We start from the raw sequence: 16,021 nt of genomic DNA, 5'->3' as shown, positions 1-16,021 counted from the left end.
ATCATTTCTTTAAACCTTGAATTAATTCTCCCACTATTACTAATTTGAAAAATCATTCTGTGCAGATTACAGTCCATTGTGATTCTTCATTACCCTTTGATATGTGCTTCTACCTTTCTTAGAAATAATATGCCCTTCCTTAACATTAGGGAGCCTAGAACAACCCCCACCAATGTATTGTTTTTGGTGTTTCCAAACTGCTGTTGCTTCATTTTCCAAGCTATATTCCTTTCTTTTTCATTTTTTTTTTAAAACCGGTGATTTATCTTCATTTTCCATTTTGTTACTCTTCTAAAGGTACCTTGAAATATTTAATACCAAGCTTGATCACTTTGTATAGCAGACTGTACCCATCCCTTTCCACCATGCAATTATCAACTACCAAAGCTGTGCCCATTCAGACAAAGAATCTTCAATTTAGATTTTCTAAACCATTTTTTCCTCTGCTCTAATGAATGTTCACTTTAGTATACATTGCTCCCCTCCCATTCCAGTCACTTATACCCATTTTACTCCCATATACCTTGTTCCTTAACTTTCCCCTCTCCCACCCTCCCAACTGCTACCAAATTTAAGCCTAATCCCCACCCCAGGTATTTAAATTACTAGACCCATACATCCATTAAATACTAAACACAGTCAATTTACAGATTAAGTAGTTTCTGTGATTCAGGTACTTACTTGTCAATGTCTGCCATCTTCAAAAGTTAAGTATCTGGGGAGGAAAAGGGAAAGTTCAACGTGGTTTCAAAGTTATGGATTTTAACTGTTAATTTATCCATTTAGAGATACAGCATGGAATCAGCCCTTCTGGGCCAACAAGTCTCGCCATCCAGTAACCCACCTATTTATCCCTAGCCTAAACACAGGACTATTTACAATGACCAATTAACCTACCAACCAGTAGGTCTTTGGAATATGGGAGGAAACCCACGCAGTCTTGGGGAAAACATACAAACGACATAGAGATGGTATTGAAATTGAACTCCAATAATCAAAACCCTGAACTCAGTGTTGCAACTCACTAACTACTACTCTACCATGGTGCCTGTGTTCTCCTGAAAAATCATGTTTATAGGTAAATCAAACACCAGAAATATAGCCCCTGAAAGATTCTCTGCAGCTATCTTTAGAGCTACAAATCATTAAAATATTCATCCCAAACTAAACAGAACTTGATCTCAATAAGCATCCCAGTAAGGAATTCTCAAATGTACACTTACTTTGGCCAAACAGACAAAGCTTTTAATAAGCTGCATATAACAGGATTTCATTCTCCAGTTTTAAAGAGTAGCAAAGCAATTCCAGGTGTAAACAGTTAAGTTACAGTGTGAAATATGAAACTAAAATACACAAGTGACAAGGAGAATAGTAAGGTAGACATGTGTCAACTAAAAATCTTACCAGTTGCAATATCCAGTTTTCACAACTAGAGGGCATTATAATGCATTCTTGTAGTGCAAAAATCCGTATACCATTTTAAACTGCCAAATTCCAATCAGATTATTGAATTATTCTGAAAAGTGACTGAATTATCACAAATAAACCAAATATGTAACTAGTACATCAAAAACATGAATTTTGTCTCTTCATATGAAAAACAATTACAAATAATGGGACATGTGGCAAGAGAGAATCATTGCTCTTAGGTCAAGGATTGTAAAATTATCTTCAGCCACAATTTCACAGCAGTGTTGCTTTCTACTTTTCCTGCAGAGACAATTTCTACACTTCAATAATTCACTGACAACTAGCCAAAAGTTACATCAACAGCCATTCAAAAGTAGAATAGACTTGAAAACTAAACGCTGACTCCTTAATCCAATCTATCACTACCACCTTACTTAAGTAATTTCCCAGCAGAGAATGGAAACTAGATCATGCAGAACACACCAACTTCATCCGTCTCTTGAGCCAGTGAGCACAAATGAAAGCCCCTTAATTTTTTTTTGTATTATCACCAGCCTCTCATCTAATAAAACTCCGCATCCACAAGAGATTTAAAAGAGATTTGCAACTGCTTCAAGTCAGACTTCCATGTGTCACAAAGACACCTGCATTCAGTCGATGCATTAGTATACCTGCTTGATGACAGATTTCACTATTTGTCAGCAGCCACATGACCTCAACCTATAAACAAGAGATTCTGCAGCAAAGCTCAGTTTTTACTTCATCTCTTTCCCCCCTCACCTGCCAGCTTGCACACCACCTCCCTGCCCCACCTTATTCTGGTTTCTTTTCCCTTCCTTTCCAGTGTTGAAAAAGGCACCCTGCCTGAAACGTCAACTGTTTATTCATCTCCATAAACACTGCCTGAAGCTGCATTTCTCCAGGTGTTGCTCAGAGTCATAAAAAGTACAGCATAGAAATAGGCCCTTTGGGATCCATTAGTCCATGCCAAACCATTTTAACTGCTTAGTCCTAGTGACCTGCATCCAGACCATAGCTCTCCACTTTCCTCCTATATATTCAAAGATTCAAGATTCAAAAACTTTGTCATTCTAACCGTACATCAGCTCTGCAGGGCAGAATAAGACAGCGTTTCCCAGGAGCAGTGCAATCATAACATAACAAATGCAACACTAAATAATAAACACAACAATAAATAGTAAAACACAACAGCCACGTCAGTTAAAAACAAGTTATAAGTGTCCAGTGCAAGTTAAAAGTGTCCAAAGCAGAGTCAGGTAGAGCAGCTATTTAGCAGTCTGACTGCCTGTGGGAGGAAGCTGTTTAGTAGCCTTGTGGTTTTAGTTTTTATGCTCCTGTAACGTTTACCTGATGGCAGAAGAATAAACAGTTCATGGAGAGGGTGTGAGGGGTCTTTAATGATGTACCGTGTCTTCTGGAGGCATCGACTCTGAAAGTGGTCTTGGACAGAAGGCAGGGAAACCCCAATAACCTACTCTGCTCCCCTAACCACCCTCTGCAAGGCTTTTTTGTCGGCAGCACTGCAGCTGGAGTACCAGGTTGTGATGCAAAAGGTCAGCACACTCAACCACTCCTCTGTAGAATGTAGTTAAGATGTTAGTGGGGAGTGATGCTTGTTTAAGCTTCCTCAGAAAGTGCAATCTGTGCTGGGCTCGTTTCACAATCCCAGTGGTGTTCCTGGACCAGGTGAGATCGTCCGAGATCTGCACCCCAAGGAACTTGATGTTTTCCACTCTCTCCACTGTGGAGCCACTGATGCTGAGGGGTGTGTGCTCAGGCTGAGACCGTCTGAAATCGACGATCATCTCCTTGGTTTTGGTGATATTAAGCATCAAGTTGTTGTTACTGCACCAGATGTCTAGGTGTTTGACCTCCTCCCTGTACATTGTTTCATCATTTTTGCTGATGAGCCCCATCACTGTGGTATCATCTGCAAATTTAATGATCAGGTTCTCCTTGAATCTGGCTTCACAGTCATGTAAACGAGCAGTGTAAACAGCAATGGGCTAAGCACACAGCCTTGTGGGGATCCAGTGCTCAGTGTGATGGAGTCAGAGATGTTCCTGATATATCCGTCCAATCTTCTCTTAACATTGAAATCAAGCTCCCATGCACCACTTACGCTGGCAGCTCACTCCACTTTGACACCCCTCAGTCAAGTTTCCTCTTAAATATTTCACTTTTCACACTTAACTCAAGACCTCTAGCTGTAGTCCCACCCAATCTCAGTGGGTGCCTGCTTGCGTACACCACATTTATCCCCCTCAATTTTGTACACCTCTATCAAGTCTCCCCTCAGTCAGTCTTCCATATTCCAAAGAATAAAGTACTAACCTATTGAATCTTTCCTTATAACTCAGGTCCTCTAGTCCCAACAACATTCTTGTAAATTCTCTGTACCCTTTCAATCTTAGTGTCTGTAGGTAGGTGACCAAAACTGCACACAATACTCCAAATTAGGCCTCACCAACATCTTACAAAACTTCAACATAACATCCCCTTTCCTGTACTAAATATTTTGATTTATGAAGGCCAATGTGCCAAAAGCTTTCTATATCACCTTCATGATCTCAACCTCCCCTTTATATTGAAATATAAAATTACCATTCAGAGGTGCTGAGTTTCATCAGTTTTTATACTGGTCAAGCTAGGCAATGCACAGAAGGATCCTAGGCCTTGAAGTATTAAAGTTGTACCAGCAAGCTTTCCTGGTATCCTGAACAATTTCAAACTCCACAATCCATCTTGGAATAATCCAATGAAATTTTCCCCATAACTTTCCTATTCCTGATCTACTAAATGATGGACTCTTCAAACTGATCTATTCTGCAATGTCAGCCACATGAAATGGTCTAACATCTTCTTTACCCACTGCTGCTTATAGTTATACTTGCATCTAATCCAATGAAGTAACCCAACATTTTCCAAAGTTGAATTCATGCCATGTATCAAAACATTTATTCAGTTATAACTGGCATATTAATCAGAGTGAGCCACTGCAAAGTAATAAACACTCTCAGCATTTCATATTTCTCTCTGCATCTTCAGGAATATACTGAGGATTTTCACCTTGAATTCTGGTGAGAATTGGTCAGTTTGCACATCCTCAGAAGTCTTAACATACCAATTAAAAAATGATGTTTTACTACTTTAAAACTATGTGGCATTGAAGCTGAAGGCACAAAACAAAGCCTTTATCGCCACATCTCTCATATGGACAAATTATTCAAGAGATTCAGTACTAAAATCAAACATTTCATATTTACAATTTGCATCTATTCATTTCAACAATTAAACCTTCACTTAAAGAACAATTAAAACCTTGCTGGGGACTCAACTGTAGTCACAAACCTTGACATGCCTTTATCTGGAACAGATTGTCTTGCATCCTATTTGTGCACAAAAACAAAGATCTACAGAAGGTAGGTTTCAAGTGTTGGTTCTCAGTGTCCCCTTCATGGTGTTGGTTCTCAGCCTTACTAATTGCGCCATTTCGTATTTTCTCACCATTTCAACATTAGCCTTCAACTACAAATTCTCTAAAACATAGCTGTGGCTACGTTCAATTCTTTAAGAACAAAGATAAGCCCGTGTCCAACTGTTCTCTATGTAGAGGTGGTGATGACCCATCTTCTAGCACTACTAGTTCTCCCGATGAAGGACTAACCTCACCTCGCTCAATGAAATGGTTGGAAATTCCGGGTTTTAGACCTAGTGACAATGAATGGTGAAATACTCCAAGTCAGGACAGTACACAACTTGTCATGTGACAATACATTCCCACACACTTGCTGAGCTGATTTTGTTGGCAGAAGCTGCAGTTTGGGAGATAACAGAACAACTGAAATACACCAAAATGCCTGCAAATTTGAAAAAAATTAAAAGCTAAAACATCTACAAAGGAAAAGTCAAATTCCACTACATTTGACTATATTTCTATATCAAAAACTCATGCTTGGCATGCTAGTTGTCTGCCAAACTACATACACATAGCTATCAGATTTCTGAACCATTCCTCTTCTGCATCATTTTTTAAAAATTGTAACTTGTGTAATCTTATCTTGCACATTACTGCCACGAAACAACAAATTCCCCAACATGACAATAAACCTGATTCCAAAACAACTCAAACCCATAGCTATTCACTAAGATAAAACCTCTTGGCAGGTCAATAGATGGAAAAGTCAAATATTATGAATGACACTTCTCTCCCATGTACCATTAAAGATGGATCAAACTTTGTCTCACTACCAGTTTTCTCTTTTTCAAATTAGCCTTCAAATTTCCATTAGGCAACTAAACTGCCAGCCCTCAATGACAGTTTTTCTTTAAACCACTGAAGCCTATATTTGTATAATCTTTGCCAATTCATCAATGCAGGAGCAGGAGAAACTCATCTGGCCCGTTGAGCCTGCACCGCCATTCAATATGATCATGGCTAATTTGGCCATGGACTCATCTCCATCTACCTACCTGCTTTTTTCCCCATAACCTTTGATTCCCCTTCTATGCAAAAATCTATCCAACACATCCTTACACAGGCATTCAAGTTTACAAGAGATGAAACCTAGAATAGAATCTACATTTTCTTTTCCACAGGAAGTCAGATTAATCTATATAAAATCAGGAAGTGCTTAGAAAGAAAGCCAATGTTTTTCAGTGAAGTTGCCAACTTATCTTTAGTTTTTCCTTAATGTAAAGCAAAAGTAATCTGAGGTTTACATTTCAGATCACAACTCAGCAAAACCTTATGAAAATGGTGTGAAGAGGACCTATGAATCTGATCTCAATGGTGAAATACTATTTTATCAAGTTGCTTGAAAATTGGTGACTTTCAAATTCTGGGTAATAGCAAACAATAGGATGATTCAATCAAAATCAAGACTGAAGAATAATCAAGCCTACCTACCAAACCAAAACATAGTAACATTCACAAATAAGCTGAACTTGCTTTGTTGGAATATACCACCATCAGTAATAACAGTTTGCGAACTTTTATTGGTTTCTTTCATTCAAGTCCAACCCTTGAATGTCCAGCCCGTCAATCCAGTCAACAACCCCTTAACTGAAGTCACCTCCTGAAACAGATACTACAGGGTCTGCTATAATCACAAATATACTTCTATAATCTTCATTTGTGCAGTCACAAATGTATTATAGAAAAACACTATATAGATTCCACTGTATGCTGTCTACTGTTTTTGAGGGGGGTCAAATCCAGATACCTTTACTAGAGTCTAAAGTAACAACTTCTTTGTGCAATGGACACACTGTTATTCCTCAAAGCAACCTATATAACCATCCCCTTGCATTCTACAGGTTCCCTTTCCACTTGCTCCTCTGTGCTAATCTCCCTCCCAGCATTTATTCCTGCAAGCAGCATAAATGCTACACCTGCACATTCACCTCCTCTCACATCCATTCAGGGCCCCAAATAAGTCTTTCCAAGTGAGGCAACACACCCCTTCGACCCCTACTGGGGTCGTCTATTGTGTCCAGTGCTCCTAATGCAGCCTCTACATCAGTGAGACCTGTCATAAATTGGGGGACCAATTCAAACAGCTCCACTCCATCCACCAAAGGCAAAGCTTCTCGGTGGCCAAACATTTTAATTCCAATTTCCAATCCCATTCCAACACCAGTCCATGTCCTCCTCTTGTGCCACCCTCAAGAGTGAAAAAGCAACACCTTATTTCCAGGTTAAAAAAAGTTCCCTCCTCCCTCTACAATTTTCCACCTGCTTCTTTTACCTCTCCTATCATTTCCCCCACCCCTTCTGCTACTCTATTAGACTCCTTCTCCAGTCCTCTACCTTTCCCACCCACCTGGCTTTACAAAACACCTTCCAGCTAGCCTCCTTCCCCTCCCCTCACCTTTTTATTCTCCCTTCCTTTCCAGTCCTGAAGAAGGGTCTCAGCCCAAAATTTGCGATTGTTTATTCACTTTCGTAGATGCTGCCTGACCTGTGGGGATTCCCCAGCATTGTGTGTGTTGCTATATAATTTTGTTTTGCTAAACATGCATGGCTTTCTTACAGAGGGCATGAATTATGACAAATAGCAAGTAATGCAATGTGGACCAACACCAGTAGCCACTCATCTGATGGGTGCAAATGGCCATGAAAATTACATTTAGGCTAAACAATCTAGGGCTTTTCTCTTTCGAGCAAAGGAGGACAAGAGGTGATATTGTAGGAGTCCCCCCAAAACTAATTGATAAGCTCAAAGACCTTGGGCTTAATGCATCCTTGTGCAGCTGGATCCTGGATTTCCTCACTTGCAGACTCTCCAGTCAGTTTGGATTGGCAACATCATCTCCACAATCGCCATCAGATTGTGCTTAGCCCCCCATTCTACTTGCATTATGCTTACGATTGTGTGGCTAAGCTCTGCTCCAATGCCATATACAAGTTTGTTGACGACAGTAGACCAAATCAAAGGTAGTGATGAATCAGCATATGAGGGAGACTGAAAATCTGGCTGATTGGTGTCATAACTCTCACCCAATGTCAGCAAGATCAAGGAGCTTATTACAGACTTCAGAAGGGAAAAGGCAGCTAGCCCTCACTGGAGGATCAGAGGTGAAGTTTAGCAGCTTTAAATTCCTAGGTATTATTATTTTGGAGGACTGTCCTGTGCAAGTGCAATTACGAAGAAACTCCTACTTCCTTAGGAGTTTGCAAAGATGCAGCATGGCATCTAACACTTTGACAAACTTCCATAGATGTGTAGTGGAGAATATACTGACTGGCTGCATTACAGCCTGGTATGGAAACACCAATACCTTTGAACAGAAAATCTTACAAAAAGTAGTGTAATCAGCTCAGGTAAAACCCTCCCAGCTACTGAGCACATCTACATAAAACACTTGTAGAAAAGCTGTAACAAGAGAAAATCTGCAGATGCTGGAAATCCAAACAACACACAAAATGCTGGAGGAACTCAACAGGCCAGGGAGCATCTGTGGTAAAAAGTATGGTTGACGTTTTGGACTGAAGCCCTTCAGCAGGACTCAGGTAGGAAAGCAGTGTTCATCATTAGGGACACACACCACCAAGAAAATGTTCTCTTGCTGCTACTGTCAGGAAGGTACAGGACCCCCCGGAACTCACCACCAGGTTCAGGAACGTATTAGCCCTCAACCATCACATTCTTGAACCAAAGCAGATAACTTAACTTGCCCCATCATTTGAAATGTTCCCACAACCAGTGGACTCACTTTCCATAAGACCGTAACACACAGGAGCAGAATTAGGCCATCTGGCTCATCAATCCTGCTCACCATTCAATCATGGCTGATCCTTTTTTTTCCTCCTCAACCCGTTCCCGGCCTTCTCCCCATAACCTTTGATGCCACATCCAATCAAGTACCTATCAATCTCTGCCTTAGATACACAACAACCTCCCCTCCACAGCTGCATGTGGCAACGAATTCCACAAGTTCACCATCCTTTGGCTAAAGAAATTTCTCCGCACAGTTTTGAAAGGGCGTCCCTCTATCCTTGAGGCTGTGACCTCTTGTCCTAGACACTCCCACTTGGTAAACATTCTTACCACATCTACTCTGTCTAGGCCTTTAAATATTCCAAAAGTTTCAATGAGATCGCCCCCCCCCCCCCAACCTTCTGAATTCCAGCGAGTACAGTCTGAGCCATCAAACGTTCCTCATATGATAACCCTTTCAAGGACTTCAAGGATCTCATTTATTTATTATTTCCTCTTTGTCGTCTTCTGCACTCTGGTCGAACACCCTAGTTGGCCAGTCTGCCATTGATTCTGTCATGGTTATTAATCTATTGATTTAGAGTATGCCCACAAGAAAATGAATCTCAAGGATATACATGATGGCATACGTACTTTTGATAAAATCTACTTTAAACTTTGAATGTTTGTGTACAAGAGACACAGATCAGGTGGATAGCCAGAGACTCTTTCCCCAGGGCAGAAATAGCTAATTTAAGGTGGCAACATTTTAAGGTGATTGGAGGAAAGTATAGGAGGATTGTCAAAGATAGGTTTTAATTATTTTTAATAAATAGTAGTGCAGGGGTAGAACCCCCTGTCGGGGATTTGGTAGAGGCAGATATATTAAGGGTATGCAAGAAACTTATAGCCACATGAATGATAAGACAAATGGAAGGCTATGAAGATTATGAAAAGCATGATACCTAGGAAAAGTGTTCTATGTTCTATAATGAAGTATCCTAGCCATGAATTTAAAAGATGCATTTCAAAAGGAATCCAATGGTAGGATTAATTATAAAATTATTGATGTCATATTGGTGACCATTTTCCAATGGGTCATTTTGCATAACAGCTACAATTGCAAAGTATACAGTAAATGGATAGGATGAAAATATTGCATTTCAATAAAATCACACAAACAAGGTCAATCATCGATGGACTGAAATTTATTACCTTCCGTGTACCAGCATAGCCTTTGATTATGAGTATTAAGACCTCAAAACCAGCACTATATGCAATGTCCTAACTCTCCACCCTTTCATATACTTCTGAGACACAGATCACTTGTAAAATAGCACTTGAAAAGGTACTATTGTGGTGTCTGCAATATCTTCCAAATCCACTCACAGGATAAACCAATGCCAAGCATTCTCCACCAGGCCAATGAATCTTTTGCTCTTAGCACCAAAAAGTAGGATACAGTCATATACCCAACATTAGACTCGCGTAACATCAAAACTCCAAGTCAGTGCAAAAGATTATCAGGTAGGCATAGAAAATGATTCCAAACATTTCTTAAAGTGGGAAGCCACTCAAAATCAAGCAACATTTGTGACGTTATGAGAAACCAGAAACCAGTCTAAGCCACAAAGAAGCCCAGCATAAATGAAAGGAGTCCACCACTAATCCTGACCCACTCAGGGAAGAATCTACAGTGCCCAACACCACTTCATCAGCACCTCAAAATCTGAATTACTGGAGTGAGACTGCCTAAGCGAAAACCGTAGAGTTACTACAGCCACTGAACAGGAAAAACCTGCATTTACAAAGTTATAACAACACTAATTATGTTTATATCTACTCAATGATTTAGAGACAAAATATTACTTCATCTTCATGAAATGTGCCCCAACACATACACTAAACAAGGGAAACAAATTTCATATGGTACGATTCTTAAACGCCTCGCCTTAAATTCTGCTCTTCCCAAGATGCTGGCTATTCCTTGAAATTAAGTTCATCATTCCAAAGATGACAAATTGGGACTACCTTAGAATGTACTGAATGAATAGATGTTATTGTAGCTTTAAAATTCCAGCTTCAGATAATTACTAGGATGCAAGAATGACCAGTTGATTCTTTTTTAAAATCAATGATAAGTAAAAGCAATAATGATATATTTCTCTATAACACTGCAAAGTTCACCATATGACTTTTTGTTTAAAACTATAGATCCCAAAATGAGCACTAACAATCATCTTTCAAGTAGTAGCTTCTCTTGCTTGGGTAGCGATCTTTCTTGTTTAGTTAAATACTTGAACACAAGGACACACAGTTGCATTTGATTGTTGCCCTCAAGTACATGTACTGTACATTCCACAAGAGTATACAACAGAGACAGAATTTCTTCTCTATATTGTCAACACCATAAGGATTGTTGGTCTAATGCTGCAGCTAAGACCAGGGAATGAACAGACAAGTATGAACTACAGACCTTACTCTGCATTCCTTGGTTACTCTAAGCTTAGACCCATCAAGAAGGCCACAAGGTTTTCAAAGGTTTAAAAATATGAACATAAAAATATTGCAAATACCAAATTATGAAAATGGAATTAAAAACCTCCCCAAAAATTTACAGTAGCACAGTATTTCCCCACCACCCTTCCAAATAAAAGAGGTAGAACAATTTCAAAGAGGACAATAAATAAAAAATTCTTTATGCCAGGAATTAGCAAAAAAAATCCAACTGAAAAATAAAAGGATTAATTTATAAAAATCCAGCTTGCTCCCAAGAAAACTGGGAACAAAAGTTGTTTCAATTGTTTTCTTTCCAAGCCTGAAAAGAAAACATTTTAAAAATGATACTAATTTAGATGAAACAAAAACAAGCTGCAATTTAGAAATCACCGAGAGGAAAACTACTGATAATCTTGAATATAGACAAAATGTCCATTTTGAAATCAAGATATGCAACCTTCTAGGTCCAATCCCAACTTACTTGTTTTCATCAGCTGATTATATGTTACAGACCCACAAAATGTTGGCTAGGCCACACTTGGGAATGTTGCATACAGTTCTGTCAGCCACACTACAGGAAAAATGTGATTAAGATTGAGGGCCCAGAAAAGATTCGCAAGGACATTGCCTAGAGTGGAGGGCTTGAGTTATAAATTGAATGGATAGGCTGGGTTTTAGGAAAGGAGGCTGATAGCTGACCTGACAGAGATAATGTAAAATTATGAGAGACATATAGATATTGATTGGAGTGCTTAAAACTAGAGGACATGACTTTCAGGGAGGGAGGGAGGGAGGGAGGAAATTTAAAGGGGATGTAAATAGTATTCCCTCCCACACACACACAAAATAGTTGATATCTGGAATGAACTGTAGTGGAAGTGGTGGAGCCAGGAATATAACAACACTTCAGACATATGGACAGGTATTTTAATGAGCATAACAGAGGATTATAGAATTAATGCAGGCAAGATAATCTACAGAACTGTGGTGGGCTAAAGGGCCTGATTACATACTACCCAATTCTAGGGCTCTAAATTTTCCAAGCCAATAAATTCAATCTTTTCTGACTCTTCACAACAGCAGTCAGTTGCACAAGTCCACAGCACTGTACTACAGATTTCTCCATCTAAAATACCAGTGCCAAAGGGCAAAATGACTGTTAATTCAGTGAAGTACAATGTTGTGGACTAGCTGCTTGGGTTCTCCCAGCAAAAGGATTTTATTTTGCACATGCTTTCTGGAAAAAGCAATTTTATGGGTCCACCACAAAGTGCTGAAGAACTCAACAGGTCAGGCACCTAGGGAATGAGACAGCTGATGTCTTAGGTCAAAACTATCCTGATCCTATTGAGTTCCTCTAGCACCTTTGTGTTGCTCCAGAGTCCAGCATCTGCAGTCACTTGTCTCAATTGTACAGGTCCAACTGTCTTTCTGGGGGTAAAAATACGATTTCCTATCAAGAACCAACTCCATTAGTGTTGCATCTTACCTAATTAAAACAGTGTCAGAATCCAACAGCAGTCAGTGCCCTCTGAACTTGTGCTGTCCACACACCTATTAGCCTGAATTAATCCCATTTTGTTCTCCCATATTCTCACAAGCACCCCCCCCCCCCCACATCCAGCAAATTACAGTAGTGGCAATGTAATGTAGTGAATTAACCAACCAATTCTACTTTGGGATAGGAGAAAACATTAAGACCTCAACAAAACTCACATGGTCATAAGAATGTACAAACTCCACATAGTACCATAGCAGAGCAGGATTGAATTTGGGTCACCAAACTATAATTGCAAAGGTACTTACTAGACAATGAAAGAGCTTCATCTCAGCAATTCCCCTATTGTCTGTCTTTCTCAGCTAAGCAATAAAATGTTATGCTGTTCAGTCAAAATGTAAAAGGACAAAAGGATCTAAAAGTGCAGAGTTCTGGATCATGACAACTCAGGGAGAAAGTGTTTTGTTATTGACAGTTCTTCATTTGTTTTGATCAAATATTGTAACTAGCCATGATTCCATAAGCTTTGAGATATACCACACATTAATTTACTTGTAACATTAATTGGCTAAGATACTAGAACTTCTGATTACAAACACTATACAATGGAATCCTTACAAACTATAATTCCTAAAGCAGATATTGTCCCCCTAAACCAAGTGTTCCCAACCTGGGGTCATGGCCTCCTCAATTAATGGTAGGGGTCCATGGCATAAAAAAGGTTGGGAACCCCTGCTCCAAATCCTCAACTCACTAAAAACCTCAGCAATCAGCCTATATCATAGATTAAAAGCTGGATAGCAGGATTTTTATTTAAGATTGAGATGTAGAGTGCAAAGGGAATACTCCCAGGACATGAGGGACTCAGTTTTAGAAAGGTTAAACAAGCTACCACTTCATTCATAGAATGAGGGACAATCTGGAATTGTGTAGAGAATCAAGAACTGGGAGAGATCTAATAGAAGCCTGAGGGGCAGTTTTTTTTTTAAAGTCAAAGAGTGGTCATTTATGGAATGAGCTGTCAGAGGAAGAATGACAACATTCAGAAAGTGCTTTAACAAGTAGGTAAGAAATGTTTCTCAATGTGAGCCAAACTCGGGCAAATAGGACTGGCTCAGATGGGTACCTTGGTCAGCATAGACTGATTGTGCCAAAGGGCATGTATCTATGCTGTATGACATTTTTACAAAACCAAATCACATGGGAAAATTTAATCAGTTGAATCTTGATTAAAGCAACCTGTGATTTAGAAAAACATTCATATCTGGTTAACATTCCAATTAATGACAATTTTCAAATGGATGATAAAAACATTATATACTTTGTATTCCGTAAATCAAAGTCGTAAATTTCAAACTGACAACATTAAGTAAACACGTTAATCATATTAATTCTCACCCATTTAAGACCGTTGGGCAACCCAAACATGCAGGCTTATGGGAACCAGTGCCTGAGGTGTTCTAACTAGACAAGGTTTTAAGTTAAACACAAGAAATTCTGCAGATGCTGGAAATTAAAAGTAACACACACAAGATGCTGGAGGAACTCAGCAGGTTAGGCAGCATCAACAGAAATGAATAAACAGTTAACGTTTTGGGACAAGACCTTTCTTCAGAATTGGAAAGGGAGAAAATGCCAGAATAAAAAGATGGGGGGGGGAGAGAAGGAGGACAAGCTAGAAGTTGACAGGTGAAGCCAGGTGGGTGGAAAAGGTAAAGGGCTGGAGAGGAAAGAATTAATAGGTCCATAGGAGAAAGGAGGTGGAGACACGGGGAGTTAATGGGCAGATGTGAAGAGGTAAGAGGCCAGAGTGGGGAAGAGAGAGAGAACAATTTTTTAACCAGGATAAATCAATGTTAAGGGATGATGTTACAAAAGGATGCAGTTGACAAGTTACTGTCATATTCGAGTTACAATCACACCCTTTCTCACACTAGATTGCCACACCAAGTGTGAGAAGCCATCGGCTAGTATCCAATTGAGATGCTGAGCGGTAGAAGAATAAAGGTGGTCTCCGGCCGATCTCGGGGTGGGTGAGTGGGGGTGGCAGCGGCCTAGGCCGCCGCCAAATGAGACGACATGCGAGCTTTCACAGACAGAGCCTGGGGTTGCGGCAGGACACGTAGAACAAAAGGGAACTAGTGGAACCGAGCCGCCGGCCGCCGAACCCCTTTCCCCTCTAATGCCACTAACACCCGGGTCGGGAGCTCCACCACGTGTTGGTGGGGTAAGGGTGGAGGTGAATGGCTCCCCCTCCCCAGTCCGTATTACCAGCGTAAGGAGTGGGGGGGGGGGGGGAGGAGAGAGGTGGTGCTTACGCGGCGGCGTGATGGAGGGAAGTGCGACACAGTCGGGTAGTCGAGGCCCAAGAGAGTGCGGGGGTGGGGGTGACGCATTCCCGCCACGCCAACCCCCAACGCCCCACGGCCTAACCGACCACTTCCCATCGCCTCACCCCCATCCCTGACAGGCCATGCTGCACCGCTCTCTCCCCGACACACACGTGCTCTCGCGGGTGAGGAGGGGAGAGCGATGTGGAAGAACCGGGAGCGGAGCTCGGGGCCTGCTCCATTCCGCAACTGCTCCCCCCTCCCAAATCCCCCTCAAAGGGGTCTCTCCCTCCCAAAACCCTCGACGGGTCTCTTCCCCTCCCCAGCCACCGCCCCCATTTTTCAACACTGGGCCTATCGGAGGCCCAGTTTCTCCTCTGATTGCACCCCGTAGGGGTGGTCGGGTGAGGGGCTTCGGATCCCAGTGCTCCCCGACCGCCGCTTACCGGACGCACGGCTCCTGCGGCGCGAGCTGCTCTCCGATGGCGCTAAAGGAAGAAGAGCGTGCCAATTGGCTGGATATAACCACGAGGGGAACGCGCGCGCCGCAGTCCCGCCCCGTCTACTTCTGGCTCTCCTTAGGCGCTGCGCCTGCGCGCCTCACGGCTCTCTCCCCTCTCTACCCCCATCTCCCCGGTTCCTCGACCGCCGCACATGCGCAGCCCTCCTGCCGGACCACAGCACTGGTGGAGCCGCAGCCTTGCGTGCGCGCGCCGTCTCCAGCCCGCGCTCCGCTCCTTCAGGGGGCGTCGTGCAAGCTGTCAATCAAAGCGCCTGTCAGAATCCATTCATAATTCTCATGTTCATTGTTCGCGAGGTCTGTCTTTCCCGAAGAGGGAACTGCGCCCTATTTGTATGGGCTTGTAATGCAGCGCCAATTACCTTCACGTAAAAGTCAGATAGAAGCCTGCATTATTCTGGGAATATGGCATTTAGGAGGCAATACCTATTTGGATCAGGAAATTTACCCAGAACCCGGTGCTTTTATTTTCCACCACGTAAGTGGTTTTCACTGAGTAAATACGGAGGATTTGTTTGTACTCGCCACAGGGTCAGGAACC

General features: G+C 41.4%; 1 protein-coding gene across 3 annotated transcripts in view; it reads right to left on the bottom strand.

The window, feature by feature from the left end:
• The window catches only part of nap1l1 (nucleosome assembly protein 1-like 1), an 80,623-nt gene extending 65,094 nt beyond the window's left edge, over positions 1 to 15,529 (bottom strand). For 2 of the 3 annotated variants that reach the window (XM_073058773.1, XM_073058774.1), the window contains exons 1-2: positions 15,407 to 15,529; positions 682 to 715 (exon numbers count right to left, since the gene is read on the bottom strand). In XM_073058773.1, coding sequence (XP_072914874.1) covers positions 682 to 698 — 17 coding nt within the window. In that variant the 5' untranslated portion in view covers positions 699 to 715; positions 15,407 to 15,529. The remainder of the gene's footprint in view (positions 1 to 681; positions 716 to 15,406) is intronic. The other variant, XM_073058772.1, reaches the window with a different exon arrangement.
• Positions 15,530 to 16,021: the final 492 nt, after the last annotated feature.

This window comes from Hemitrygon akajei, chromosome 10, assembly GCF_048418815.1.
Source record: "Hemitrygon akajei chromosome 10, sHemAka1.3, whole genome shotgun sequence".
NCBI classification, from domain to species: domain Eukaryota; kingdom Metazoa; phylum Chordata; class Chondrichthyes; order Myliobatiformes; family Dasyatidae; genus Hemitrygon; species Hemitrygon akajei.
The sequence above is the reverse complement of the archived record's forward strand: the minus strand, read 5'-3'. Positions and strand labels throughout refer to the sequence as shown.